The following is a 15,677-nucleotide window of genomic DNA, read 5'->3' on the forward strand; positions in this document are numbered from 1 at the left end:
TGTTCAGCGGTGTAGCTGATAGCGACGAGGGTCTAGCCTGCCAAGTCTGATGCCTTTGATGACTGATGCAAAGCAGCCAGGCCTTAGGTTGTGCAAAAGCCCCTCTGTGTCTCCGTAGTGAGGGGGCGGCCTTGAAACAACCGCCCATCTCAGTCATAATCATCTTAAACAAGCTAACGCATTGTTCCAGAGCTTTGTTAACCATGTGTGATGTGCTTCTTTTTTTGTGTATGTCAGGAACAGGATGACGCCCCGCACGTTAACAATGGATGAAATCTGAGCCGTGGGCTTGTGGGAGAGGTGTTTGATGAAAATCTAGCACCATTTTCTGTCAGTCGTTGCTGCTCACACTATTTCAGCGGCGATAGAATTGTTTTGAAAATACTCCGAAGATTATAACGGAGCACTCTGGGGCCACAAGTACTTGGCTGGCAGCGGCAACCCGCCGCATTTCAAACATTTCAGTTTGATGTGTCATCAGGAAGACGTGGCTGAATTCTTACGAGCTTTTCCTGGGCAAATTAAATTGGTCACGCTTTTGGCCGAGTACAACGCAACATGTAACAAAATCCCCTTTCAGAGTGTTGAACATCATGAGAGCCCCGCTGCTGTCCAATCTGATTCCCCTGAGCTCCGTTTGTCCCTGACTCTTGCCCTCTGCCAGTGTGGATGAGGAAGAAACTACTCATCAGTGGATTTAAGGGCCTGCTGATGTGTAAACCAGAGTTTGAATAGTGAGTAAGGGCTGAGCAACAGAGTAAAGCTTACTAATGCAAACCTCAGGGCTTTTCTAGAATATTCCTTTTATGGGGTCTCTCTCTGTGAAGACTCCAGCAGGGCCGAGTTGCTAGAGACATGACTAAGGCAGTAACTGAGTTGTTGGCAGGCAGCGCTGCGAAACAGTGGTTAGACCTACACACAAATGAGCCCGTCAGCAATCGGCGCTAAAAATAAGAAACCCTTAAGCAGAAAGACTGCCTCAAGGAGCGTCTATCTCCTTTGTTTAGTTGAAGTGAGGGGTCCAGTGAGTGAGAGTTATCTGTCCTCTCTTAATCTGCTCCAATATGGGCCCTCTGCTCTGCACTGGGAATGCTTAAAACCAACAGGGGATTCCCGAATCACAGCTGCTTTCTCCTGCTGGAATGATGTGTGAAATGTGTGGGTTCCTTCGCTCGTGGTTGTTGTTTTTCTTTCTCTCTTCCTCCGCTCTTCTTTTCCAGGCATGGCTTAGTGACGGACGGACGGGGGGGGTAGAGAAAAAGACAGTGAGTTAGCAGCAATGCGCTCGCCGCCCACTCCCTCTCCAGTCTTCCTCCCGTGCTTCCTGTGGGATTGAAGAGGAGTATGGTTTTAACAGGGTAGGAGAAAGAGAGAGAAAAGAGAGGGGAGGTGGGGGTTGTCTTGGCTAGAATGGCCTTCAATAGGGAGAATGCCTGGACGTTAAAGAGGAAGTGGGTTTATGTTGGAACATTTCAGGAGAATGGTGGGTGCATTATGGGAATTTAAATGGGGCTGGAGGTGGTGTGAGTTTTGGGTAACAGGAGTGGGATTGTTTGGTGCCTTTTATGGAGGACTAATGGACTTTCCAACAGGGCAAGTGGGGGAATTGTCTGACTAATGATATGCATTGCTTGATTATTTGGTCCATCATGTTGCGCCCCTCATATATCGGTCACAGCTGGACAGTAATAGGAGTGCAGCTGTGTTTAACCAACACCTATAAATCAACTTGGTGCCCAGTAATTTATCCTTCTATCATTTATTGTTATTTATCTCTTCGGTCATGGATATCACTATTGGGTAATGAATGCATCATTGACTATTGAGATAAATGTGCAGTGTGTTGATTATTCACAGCAGTAGCTCAAACGATAACCAGTATGGATGCTATGAAAGCTCCTCTTGTAAGTCAGTATCCACATAATAAATTAATATTTTTCTAAATTAAAGAGTTGGCTCACTGAAATTACAAAAAAAAACACATTTTCTCATTTACATCTGGTGGTGTGCAAACAGTTTTGCTTTTATTTCACCTGGTTTTGAGATGTTTGTCTCTGAGATTTCTGCCTCCACCCCAATACAATGGAGGTGAGTGGACTTTAGTTTGTTATGGTCACAACGTTGAAAAGAACAAGCTGTAAAGACAACATTGACATATTATTTATGCATTTATTTTATGTCGTATTTCAGGCTACCAAATATAACAGTAATATTCAATCTCTTTTTAGCTCTTTGCTGGTTTCCTTTAACTTTTTCTGTCCAGGATGTTTGGCAGGTAGCGTAGAGTAGGTTTATCACAGCTTCCTTGCTGAAAACAGCTGCCTACTGCAGCTGGAAACGATACTGATGAGCAGTGAGAGTGAACCAAAGCAGAAGAGTTGCGAGTAGGGATGTCACGGTGAGGAAATTCGAATTTTCCCACCGGTTAATAAACTTGTGACCACACCGGTGTTACCAATTACACCTGACATTTTACAAGAAAAGATGACGCTCAATATATGTAGAGTGCTTACTTTGATCTTTAACATCGGATGGCTGTTTGTCTGGTCTCTCTGATAGCGCTTTCGCTGCGGGGCTGCAGGTTTCCACCTGGCGCCACTGCGCCGCGCACACTGGCTGTGACCGCTCCGTCCTCCGCACGGCGATTTCCTCATTAACTTTATGGTTCCCTTATAGCATTGAGTTTAAATCCGAAATATTGCCAAATAGCCTTTGCCTTGCTTTTGCTTTTTTTGCTCTGACACTAAATCCTCCACCATCGTCTTGTCTGTCAACTATCTCGTCCCATATGTCAAATCTGACTCCTGCTACTCTGTGCTGAGACTCCATACAGAGCAGACACTTTCACTTTCAGATTGTAGCGTCCGTCGTCCGACCATGTATTGATAACACGCCGCTGATACGCTAAAAATGAACTAAATGGATTTTAGCAGTGGACAAGTTATGTAATCGATGTATGCCTGAAATCAATGTAACACCAGTAACACCGACTACTGCGTCAAACCTAGTTGTGAGGCTGAAAGATGTTTTAGAACTGAGGGGAACTGCAGAGTTGGGTGGTATTTCTATGTTGTTGTATCCAGGAAAAAGACCCCCTTTCACAACACACATCTGACCCATTGTTCATATACAAATATTGATTTATGCAGCTTTAAAAAAAATAAAAGAAAGAAAGAAAAACAGTGTTGTTTTCCAGAAACAATGTCTCGGTTACTGTGACTAATCCACAGACTAAAATGGGAACAGTTTTCATTGGAACTACTTTTTGACAACGAATTTGTTCTCACGAAAACTGTTCACAGCGATATGTGTTGATTAACAGGGACATTGTATCCAAAACAACATGTTTCAGTTGAATTTCATAATTTGCATCTTTTATTTTTGTTAGCAGTAGGCTACAAACAAAATGTATTGGTATGGCACTTTTTTCTTTTATTTGGGTGAACCGTGGACCTTTAACCTCATGTAGACTTACAGTATATATATATATGCAGTATATTCATTTGAACCTAATAATTTAACTAAAAAAATAAATTGCTCTCAAGGTCCTCTGGCTTTTAAATCAGGCATTAAAGTTGACTGATTTCTATTAGAAATGCTGATCACAGTATGCAGAAGTGTGTGAGTATACATGCTGTATCCCTGTGTTTGTGCAGAACCTAAATCCACGGTTTCCTCACACCGAGGTGGAGAGTAAACATTATGATGGGCCCGGCCACAGGTATCTGGAGTGTCTCACCGACTGGTAGAGAGTGCTTTTCAGGAGCGGAGAGTAAACACTAGCCTTTTTGGTCTTTATTTGGTCACTTTGCTGAGCTTTTAACAGACTAGACTTCAATGATTGCGCTCAAACTCCGGCAGGGCCGGTGAGCAAAGTCACAGCGGTTGAACTTGTTTAGAGGACATGTGACGTATTCACTGGGATGCTTCATCTGCTTGTGTTCTACAGCTGTTTTGTCCCCTTTGTTAGCCTCCAGGGAAAGGTCAGCCACGTTCATACATCAAGTGTGAAGCTTTAACACCCACAGTTTGACCCACAGCCGGCTGCTACGTCCCACATCTCTTTCGTTCAGCTAAACCACAAACCACTCCTGTTCTGACTCTACTTTATTTTTTCCCCTCACTTCCTTTCCATCAGTCCTCTTTCTCCATAGATTCAGACTGTCCTCCTCCTCTGGAGACGACAATCGGCTACCATCTGGTTCGGCATCGCAGGGTAGCCGTCTGGATCTGACCCTGTGCAAAGATCAACTTCCTGTGATGTCAAAGGGACTTGTGTTGCTAGATTCACTGGGGATATGGAGGGAAAGTGGGGGGGTATCCTCTCGTTCTTACTGGCCCCTTTTTCTTTTTCTGAGGCCCCAAGATGTTTTCTCTAAGGGACTGATGCATCTCCCACGCAAAGGAAGATTGTGTTTCCCCTGTACAGAGAGCAGGATATCAGGGATTTTTATGTCAGACTACAAAGTGTGTTTAAACAAATATAGTACACACCACCAAAGAATGCACATATGACTACTTGTACTGCTGGTTTCGCCTTTATATGACACTTGATCCCTCATCTCCTCTTGATTTGAAGCCAGAGAATATAAGAGGAGGAAGTATGAGTGCTGAATGCACTGAAAGAATCAAGGAAGTGGATCTTTCCCCCTTCATTCACTGATAGTGGGCTTTGAGAGATTTATTCTTCCCTGGAATCTGGAGGTCTGGAAATCGGAGTCAATGCAACCCCCAACTCTAAACTAAGGCCAATAAAATGTATTTTTCCCCCATCTTATCAACATCCTCTTACCATACGTGCAGAGACATACAGTATGAGGGGGTTAACCATAATTCACCTCTAAATAAGGGGATTCATCTTGGCATTGATTTTTTATCAGCGGAGGAACACTGCTGATTGAGTTACATAAGATACTTTGCCGTAATGCTGTTGTCTCGGGGAGAGAAATAAACAAGTCATGTCAGTAAGCATTGTTACTTCCCTTTAATTATGTATAAGTTTTCAGATAATGTAATTATCAGACTCTGGACACGGCGTAATCGAATTGCAGGTAGTGAATGAGAGGAAGAGAACGCGGCAGGGCCATTTCTGTTGTCTGTAGTAGAAAGCATGATGATTAAATGTATAGTAGATGGCTCAGTGTACCAAAGGAAACCATTAGATGGGTTAGAGAGGGTTTTTCCGTGTCCCTGGGAAGTTCAGTTTGCATTTGTGGACATTTAGTATTTCCTCCCATGGCCAGAAAAATACAAAGTTTCATCCAAACATGTAAATGAGACCGCAAAATGTGAATTTATGGCAGACTTTTTTTCCCTTTGGTTGGTTTTGGTACTTAACATTGCACATTTGATCTCACCATGTTTAGTTAATGTGTCTCAAATATTTACTGGAACGTTCGTCCGCCGTGACTTTGGTTTTATACCCTGCTTCACTCGCTCCTCCTTTTTCTCTGTCAAATACGTTTTTCAGCTTCAAAGTTGAAAGAAAAGGTTAACATTTTATAGTTTGGTGCCAGCACTGTTTAGCCTTCATAATAAAGGAGATGGATAATAATAACACAAACACCTGTAGCTTATATGCAATTCAATAGCCCTTCAGTAAATGCTACCTTTTGAAAGCTTTTAAAGGAAAGTTGGAAATTTTGGGAATTCACTGTCTTGCAGAGGGTTAGATGAAAAGAGCAATACCACTCTCATATCTGTCCGTTAAATATAAAGCTACAGCCACTTAGCATAAAGACTGGAAACAGAGGGAAACAGCCAGCCTGGCTCACTAACCATAGACTGTATATAAAAAGTGGACATAGTCACCGTGATGTCACCCATTGGTTTGTGAACTACAGTTTTGAAGCCTTGATTTCGGCATTTTGGCCTTTGCCATCTTGTTTTTTTTTGCAACCAGAAGTGACACTAGAGGGTGGAGCTAAGTACAACCAAACTCTGAATAAGACATTTTTTAAGCGACCAAAATGTTATAATTAACTTTCATGAACTGAAAACACTGTGAAAGGGTTAAAGTTCTAAGACGAAAATACGGACGAGTCCCAGATCGGACAACATTGTGGTAGAGACCTGTCAATCACAAAGTAGCCACGCCCTAAAGCATACCCTGCTTTATGGTCTATTTGACTCTAAATGGGACCATAGTTTACTAAATGAACATCATGCTGTATTGAAGAAGACTTGAAACTAGCGATTGAGACCATAATCTCATGTTTACAATATTTACTGAGGTAATAAATCAAGTGAGAAGTAGGGTCATTTTCTCATAGACTTCTACACAATTAGACTTCTTTTTGCAACCAGAGGAGTCGCCCCCTGCTGGCTATTAGAAAGAATGCAAGTTTAAGGCACTTCAGCATTGGCTTCACTGTACAGACCTGGAAGAAGCCCATTATCAGGTATCACATTATACCTAGTTTGTTTAATCCACACAAAACCAATATGTAAAAACTGCATACATGGGGTTATAAACCAGACAGATTCAAGATGTTTCCCCCTGGTTCCCTATGTTTATGCTAAGTTAAGCTAACTTCCTGTTCGCAGTAGCTTCACATTGACCATACAGACTTGAGAGTGGCATCAATCTTTTCATTTAACTCTCCACCAGAAAGCAAATAAGCATATTTCCCAGTGTCAGCTTTTTCTTTTTCTTTTTTTTTTTTGTATTGTATGACCGTATATTGTAAGGTTTTCCTGTGATTTTGCACTCAATACGCAAATTTTACTCTTTAAAAGTAGAGATTACAAAAACTTTTAAGCATTATATGGCAAGATTTGAGTAATAAGTCCTCAATTTCCATCCCTTGGAGAGAAATACAGGTGGTTGAAACACAGATTTGACCTACATTCTCTGTAACATTATCATTCTCAATTTTGGTGTGGATTTGAGTGTGTGGACCTGAACAATGAACTTATTATCACACATAATTAGCTTAGCCAGTCTCTTTTTTTGTAGTCGCACAGATCCTGTAGCCTCAAGAAACAAATATCTACCCACACACCCAACACTAGTCCCCAAGTAAACATCAAAAGAGAGATATGCGACCGCACATTTCAACAAGCTTAGATGACTAATGATCGGGTTTACCGAGTCTTTTGTGTTGCTCTGACCGGGTGCCGATCAGCACGGCGCAATCCAGGGAATATTATGTACTCCTCACGGTGTTGCACACTCACACACGCCCGTACACACACCCACCCACACACACGCACATACATGCATAAAGAACTATACCAGACCTGCCACTCCTTGCTCATAGAGCTACCTCTTGGACATTTTGTGACGACAATACAGCTGGAGGAAGTGAAGCAATCTGTAATTAGTCTTTGTCACAGTATCAGTTACGTCACTGCAGGCCCCACCCGTACATTAAAGCAGACAGTAAGCTGAGTGAATTTCATGAGTCAAAACTGAATCAGGTGTTATGGAAAAAATAGAGTTCCCAGTAATTTCCAATCTGCATATTCCTTTACACACAAGCTGTCTCTACTTGCAGAAAGGTGTGACTCAAAGTTTCCAGCTCATCTAACTCAGACACTGTTTACGAGAGTTGTACAGTAAAAGGCTGTGTTGTTAGAAGAAAATAAAAGCAATCTTTTAGTTATAACTTCTACGTAGCTACAGCCTGACCTTGTTTCTTTTCTCATGGGCTGATGAGGAAGTCAGTTTATGGTCGTGCAATATCAGGTCATTTACCACCTGCAACCTGAGTGATGAAATCAACAAGTGGACCGAGGAGTATGTTTACTGTGGCTATACTGCTGCTTGCTTGAGCAATCAACTGTTTTTTTTTTCTTCATCGTGCACCACACAAGTCTGAACCTTTGGTGGAGGAAGTTTTATGAACCTTTACTCACCTTTACTGCTCATCATAAATATTAACTGAACAAAACATTGAGACAGGAAGCAGCCTGGGAGATATCCATACATAGATGTTCTGTATATGGTAATAATACAACACTAATTAACCATATTCAGCGTCCCTATTAGCAATTCAGAATGTCCAAATCAGGTTGATTAATATTCACAGCTGCACACTCATGACAACCTTTTTGTTTATTACAGTTTGGTTTCTCAGTCTGGGTAATAATTAGGAGGCTAATTACATCTCACATGGCTCCTCTAATTAAAACGGTCAGCTTGCCTTTGCTAGTCTGCCTCTGTTGCCTGGGCGTTAGGCTGCCGGACGGCAGGGTTCACGTCAGGGAGATCCCTCAGGGACAAGCTAATGAGGAGGAAGAGGACGGAGGGCGGGAGACAGCTGTTTGTGCCTAATTCTCACTGATTCGGTGCACCGTCGCTGTTGGTTTGCGTGAATTCAAAACATGGAAGAGGAAAAGTAAAAAAAATATTGGCGTCAGATATTAGTGTGCCTGAGCTGAAAGATGATGTTATGTCTCTTTCTTCAATATGGCAAATCAGTGCAATTAAGTTAACTGTTATGTGCAGTGTCGTGAGGTGTGTTTCAGGATTCGGAGCGCATGTTTTGGCTTTCTTTGCAGTCAAGAGCAGACACGTTGTGGAATGTGACCCAAGATACATTATTACACCAGCAGCACCATCATTTCTAATAAACAGGAGGGATCTTTTTTTGTTTTTACTCAACCTATTGCTCAAGTTAACCCATAAATTACGACTTCATTATCAATTATATGCTCATTATGTGAGTGTTTTTGCGTGCATGAATTTGTGTGTGTGTGTAGTGGAGGGGTGTTGAACACAGCTGACTCTCTCTTCAGTGGCAGTCAGAACCTGTCTGACCAGCTCAAGGGAGGAAGACGACCTGCTTTCTTAACACACATTCTTGCTTTAAAAACTGCATTAAGAAAAAAAGCCTCTCGTGCGTCCTGCGCTTATCAGCAACACTGCCTTCCTTATCCCAACACTTTATTGCATAAGGCCCGATAGGCTGCATTATCAGCCCACAATTGTAGTCCTGTGAATCCCTCTCTCAATGGCTTTGTTGTTATTGGCACTGAAAACTCGAGAAAGTGCAAGAATCAGCATTTGATGTGAGTTGTTATTTAGTCACGTCAAGAACATTCCCTAAAATCTGATATGCTTAAAGGTACAGTGTGTAGGATTTGGCGGCATCTAGATGCAGTGGTTGCAGATTGCAACCAACTGAATATCCCTCCGCTCACTCCTCCCTTTCCAAGACGGCGGTAACGTAAGCTGCCGAGTGTAAAACCATGATAACACTACCACGGTTCTGCACTCTGCGGCTCACGTTATCACAGTTTCACAAGCGTGTCAGAGAACTACAGTGGCCTTCAGGTAACGTAATGATGTGAAAGGCTCTCACTAGAGCCAGTGTTTGGTTTGAGGACCCGCTCCCTATCTAGATATGAAGTACACCGTCGATTCTTAGTTTCAGGTGATTATACACTAATGAAAATTAGGGCTATCAAAGTTAACGCGATGATAACGTGAATTTGTTTTAACGCCACTTATTTCTTTAACGCATCCATTGGTGCGAACCATGTCATACTAGCTCGTTAGTATAACTAAGTAAGTTACTTAGTTAGTTAATTTTGGTGAGAATAAACTGGCATGGTCATTTTCAAAGTGGTCCCTTGACCTCTGACATCAAGATATGTGAATGAAAATGGGTTCTATGGGTACCCACGAGTCTCCCCTTTACAGACATGCCCACTTTATGATAATAATCAATAATAAATATATCCATACATCTGCATAAAGCAAGCATATTTGCCCACTCCCATGTTGATAAGAATATTAAATACATGACAAACCTCCCTTCAAGGTACATTTTGGACAGATAAAAAATATGCGATTTATTTGCAGTTATCGTGATAACTATGGACGATCATAAGATTAATCGTGATTAAATATTTTAATCGATTACTTAAAAACATTATATTCCATTTCTGCTAATAGATCCCCAAAATGTTACACACTGTTCTTTTAATCTTGGCTGAAGTTATTGAGATTGTTATCAATTATGAGATTTAGAGAGCAAAAGTTCCCCGAAAGAAACATACTCACAGATCTCATGGAATCTCTGACACACCAAATCTTTTTTTTCTGAAATGACACAATGGGCCTGGAGACGCTGGTCACAGTGGTTGTTTTAACTAGCCCGCATAGCAGTGGAAAGATTCAGGCCTTCGCCAGTATAAATACAGCCAGCTCACTTTGAGTCATGAGCCAGAACTCGTTTCGTTGCTGAGATTTGATTCCTATTGTAGATGCAACCCAGAACAGTTATTTTCACATGAAAGTTGGCCAAGTTATGACTGCGCAGACTGAATTCACAAACAGAGACAAAGACAGACAGGCAGTCATAAATTGAGCCAGGGTGTTACATAAGCAGGGAATTTTTCTGTCAATGTGGGCCTCGGATAGATGCTTTTGTGACATTGCAGATGATATATGTGTTTCAATTCGAATAAATCTAATATATTCCCCAATTTATTATTTTTTTGTCTTTCTCTATAGTATGCCAAGGCATTACCAACCGTTTAAACCTTCTGGGTTCCAAAGAGGACCACTACAAGAACATGGTGAAGACCTACATGAACTGCACCGTTGTCCTGGAGAACCTGGAGGTCACCTACATGGAGGAGCACCGGGACCTGTCCTTCCTCACGGTAAAGACTGTTACTCCTTTACAGCAGCGGAGGCTTAACGTGCACATAACAGATGGGAGAAGTTTCCTATCATCTCTTTGGTGGTCTGAATCCAGTTTGCCAGACAATCTCTCCTGGATCTCTGCAGGCTCTTCACTGCTCTTATCACTTCAGTAAAGATAATTAAATCAGAGGAGAGTGAGTCCATAGTGACTCAGTGATTCAGTGTGTTTATGACGCTCTTTGTTTGAACCTCAGCTGTAACGACAAAGTTGTGAACACACTGGGCAGATGTGACGAGAGACCACACACGCACTCACATGCAAGCTTGCACACACAAACACAGAAAAACATACAGTCAGCAGATACGATGCAGTAGTTCCAACAGGTTCTCACTTTTCAAAATCCTATTTTTGCCCCCCCTCACTTTCTCATTTTCAGTTTGATAACATCTCTCTAAATAATGTCCCCTTACTGTCCAGCTGTCTTAATCAGGCGGCAACCTCCGGGTCTGAAAAGTGAAGCCAATGCAGAAGTGCCTTAAACTTGCATTCTTTCTTTAGCCAGCAGGGGGCGTCTCCTCTGGTTGCAAAAAGAAGTCTGATTGTATAGAAGTCTATGAGAAAATGACCCTACTTCTTACTTGATTTATTACCTCAGTAAACATTGCAAACAGAAGTTTATGGTCTCAGTCGCTGGTTTCAAGTCTTCTTCAATACAGCATGATGTTCATTTAGTAAATGATGGTCCCATTTAGAATCAAATAGACCATAAAGCAGGGTATGCTTTAGAGCGGTGGCTACCTTGTGACTGACAGTTTGCTACCATGGCGTTGTCTGGTGGTCTGGGAGTTGTCCGTGGTTTTAATCTTATAACTTTAACCCTTTCACCGTGTTTTCAGTTCATGCAAGTTAATTTGAACATTTTGGTTGCCTAAAAATGTCTTATTCAGCGTTCAGTTGTACTTATCTCCATCCTCTGGTGTCTGGTTGCAAAAAACTAAAACAAAAAATCAAGATGGTGATGGCCAAAAAGCCAAACTGGAGGCTTCAAAACGGCAGTTCACAAACCAATGGGTGACGTCACAGTGACTACATCCACTTTTTATAGACAGTCTATGGTCATAAAAAAAGAGAGAAGCTCTGAGTTGATTAAATTGCTGATACTCACATCAGTGTCATCTCTGCTCACTGCAATAAGCGCTACAAGTGATAGCGAGTACTTTTTGGACTTTTTTTGTCTCTCAGGCTACATTCATACTGCACTAACCATCTCATTAGTGGAGGTTGTCAGGGCAGCCTGAGAGGAAGACCTGCAGGGACTAGTCAGGATGTTAAAAATAAAGTTGCGCCTAGGACTGGGCAGTATGATGATATATATTGTCAAAACAATAAAAAAAATATCCATTGTGTATATTTTCTAAATTGTTTCTATCGTGATATAGGCTAGGCCTTTATTGATTTCCTTTTTCTTTATAATTTCCATTAAAACTGTTATGTTCATTTTGCAGTCAAAGTTCTTAAAATGAGAAAGTACATTTTATTTGTCACGTATTTAATTCCCACTGGAGTATACAAAAATAGGCTTTACCATGTGGTTATTTCATATAGACATATAGAGTTTTTATCCTATTTTACCTTGTTTTTTTTGCTTGGAGAACCCCTGACTTTGCTGCTTCATTTTACAACATTGCTTTCTCATGTTTTTCTTCCACAGTCTATTGAAGAAGTGGGCGGCTACGTGCTGATCGCCCTCAACACAGCGTCCAGGATTCCTCTGCAGAACCTGCGCATCATTCGAGGTCATTCGCTCTATGAGGGGATGTTTGGCCTCGCTGTGCTGACCAATTATGACAAAGATACCAATCAGGGCACCAATGAGCTTCTTCTGACCAGCCTGACAGGTCAGTCCACCTCTGCTTTTCTTCACTTCTCTGTGACATATCTGTATTATTATAGAGCTGTAAACATATTGGTGTGTTGTGAAATGAATTGTGCATTTTTATCGAATTCACGTGGCAGTTTTCTTTTGCAGAAATTCTTAAAGGAGGTGTAAAGTTCGGGACCAACCAGCCGTGCAATGTGGAAACGATACAGTGGAACGATATCGTCAACGCTGACAGCAAACCCAAAATGGTGCTCCCACAGGCCATCAGCCATCCACGTTGTAAGTAACATTTCACAGCAGAAGACAAAGACATTTTAATTTCAAGGTTGTGATGTAAACATTTCAACCTGTTTATTTCCTGTGGTTTGCTTTTACAGGTAAAAAATGTGACTCAAGCTGCTTCAACGGCTCCTGCTGGGCACCCGGTCCTCAAAACTGTCAGACCTGTGAGTTGTTATCCTGTGGTTTCATTTTATCATGAGGAAAAACTAAACAAAAAAATCAATGCTGTATTAAAGGAACAGTGTGTAACATTTCAGGGGATCTATTAGCAGAAATGGAATATGCTATTCATAACTACGTTTCATTAGTGTATAATCACCTGAACATAAGAATAGTTTTTGCTATCTTAGAATGAGCCCTTCATATCCAGATAGGGAGCAGGTCCTCTTCACAGAGACCGCCATGTTGCTCCGCCATGTTTCTACAGTAGCCCAGAATGTTCAAACCAAACACTGGCTCTAGAGAGAGCCTTTCCTGTTTTTACGTTACCTGAAGGCCGCCGTAGTTCTCCAACACACTTAGGAAGCTGCGGTAACGTGAGCCGCAGAGTGCAAAACCGTGCCAGCCACTGTCTGACTTCCGTTGCTTCTAAAGTAGTGTTATTATGGTATAGATGGCCTCTGAGCTAAGCGAACGGCGTTACCACAGTTTTGGGATCAGCGGCTCACGTTACCGCAGTCTTGGAAAGGGAGGAGTGACCAGAGGGGTACTCAGTTGGTTGCAATCTGCAACCACACCACTAGATGCCACCAAATCCTACACACTGTCCTTTTAACTTATTTTTCTATTTCATGTAGTATCTATTTATGTTTCGCTTATTTCTAGGTTTATTATGTAATTATGCAAAACTGAAATAGATGATATGATTTTGCTGAGTTAAAAAAGTTAAAAGTTAAAGAAGGCTGAAATCTGTAATATTTTTACATTATATCCATCCGTATGTATGGTGTGGTAAAATACTAAAAACAGTTAGACTCTACTATTGAGAAACAATGAGTCTCTTTATGTTTTCATATTACTTGTTCGTTTTCATTACGTACCAACAACAGCAAGGTGAAACAAATTTGAACATGCAAAATGAACCACTTTAATACGGCCTCAAAATAAAAAAATGAATAGAAAGAAAAATACTTGCTGCAGGTCGTTCCACTGACTCTGGCCTGTTCTTATTTCCAGTAACGAAGCTGAACTGTGCACAGCAGTGCTCTAAGAGATGCAAAGGGCCTTCGCCCAGCGACTGCTGTAATGAGCATTGTGCTGCCGGCTGCACGGGACCGCGGCCCACCGACTGTCTGGTGAGAGAGAGACACCTTCGCATGGGGGACAAGAGTCATGATATGACAAAGGAGCTGGGGAGGAGACGAGCTTAAACAACAAAACACACTGAATGTTTCGAACTTAAATCTGGATGAGAAAACAAAACAAAGCCGTCCCTCAGCAGCACCTGTTTTTATGATCAGAAATATTGTTATTGGTTAGATACGAATGAGACACATAACTGCAGATTAAATATTTCATTTGGCAGTGCCTCGAGTATCAGCGTCTGCTCTCCCTCTCTGTGCAGCTCTGAGGATTAAGGCTGCAGAGAGGAATGCAGTGTTATCATTAGTGTGGGGCTCTGTTATGGTCCCAGTGTACTGGATGACTGTTGTTTGTCCTGCAGGCCTGTCGGGACTTCCAGGACGAAGGGGTGTGTAAAGACGCGTGCCCGGGCCTCATGCTCTATGACCCCAACCTGCACCAGCTGGTACCCAATCCACACGGAAAGTACAACTTCGGGGCCAAGTGCGTCACAAGCTGCCCACGTAAGGACGGATAAACTTCAATTTGTTTTGTATTTTCAGCCAACATTGTCACTAAATTGTTCATCTTCCTAGACAGCGATATATTTATGGCATGCACTGTAGCTGAAGATAAATAAAGTAAAACAACTAGTAGGCTTCACTGGCCAATATGAAACACATCACGAGTGATTATGAGCTTTTTCACATTGTGCTATGCTTGAACAAGTGCCCAGGTTGTCCTTCAGGGTTGTTACACATTCAGAGGTTACAGTTTGTCCAAGTTTAATTATAAACTGTAGAAAATGATTGAGTTTCAGGGCGTGTTAATGCAACAACTGTTCTTTCTCAGTTTAACTTACACAGGTCTGTCCCAGTGTTACTCAGTCTATACTGTAAGGCCTGCAGCATTGTTATGTACCTATAGTCATACTTTTCGTATAACCCATACAGGTTATTAATGCTTAAAGGCACATTTAGATTGGTTTTTTTTATGTCACCAACCTGTAAATGTTGAATATTACATGATTATGAAGTAAACCGCTTGTCTTTTGGAATCATTCCAGATAACTATGTTGTAACTGATCACGGAGCGTGTGTGCGGACGTGCAGCGGGAACACATACGAAGTGGACGAGGAAGGAATCAGGAAGTGCGCCAAGTGTGACGGACTGTGTCCAAAAGGTAGGGGGTTAAGCCATCACTGTGCAACCTGGGGACATATTTCTGACTCATGTACACTGTGCAGTTTGCACTGTGCTTTATTATAGTTCAGAGTTACTCGAGTGCTTCCATTTTATACTATTCGAACTTCAGCTTCACAACATTTTAGAGGCCAATATTGCACTTTTTACTTTTTAACATTTTGGGAAATATTCACTTAGATACCACTGTCCAGTAAATATGAAGTTAGCTGTTAAAACCAGCAGCCGGTAAGCTTGGCACATAACTCCCCGTTAAACCACAACTTTATTATTTTTACATTTTGGTTTTTATACGGATTAAACAAACGGGATATACAGTGTTGACTAGTGAGCTTTAGAGGTGCTGGTAGGTGGATTTTTGTTCCCTTTGGACAGGTTAGCTGTTTTCCACTGTTTTCCTGTCTTATGTTTTACATACAAATTGTATC

The 15,677-nt window shown here is 41.7% G+C and overlaps 1 protein-coding gene across 1 annotated transcript in view; it reads left to right on the top strand.

The window, feature by feature from the left end:
* The window catches only part of egfra (epidermal growth factor receptor a (erythroblastic leukemia viral (v-erb-b) oncogene homolog, avian)), a 51,635-nt gene that overhangs the window by 15,089 nt on the left and 20,869 nt on the right, over positions 1–15,677 (top strand). The window contains exons 2-8 of the mRNA XM_037787788.1: positions 10,466–10,617; positions 12,313–12,499; positions 12,631–12,762; positions 12,861–12,929; positions 13,942–14,060; positions 14,429–14,570; positions 15,113–15,229. Coding sequence (XP_037643716.1) covers positions 10,466–10,617; positions 12,313–12,499; positions 12,631–12,762; positions 12,861–12,929; positions 13,942–14,060; positions 14,429–14,570; positions 15,113–15,229 — 918 coding nt within the window. The remainder of the gene's footprint in view (positions 1–10,465; positions 10,618–12,312; positions 12,500–12,630; positions 12,763–12,860; positions 12,930–13,941; positions 14,061–14,428; positions 14,571–15,112; positions 15,230–15,677) is intronic.

This window comes from Sebastes umbrosus, chromosome 12, assembly GCF_015220745.1.
Source record: "Sebastes umbrosus isolate fSebUmb1 chromosome 12, fSebUmb1.pri, whole genome shotgun sequence".
In the NCBI taxonomy this organism is placed as follows: Eukaryota; Metazoa; Chordata; class Actinopteri; order Perciformes; family Sebastidae; genus Sebastes; species Sebastes umbrosus.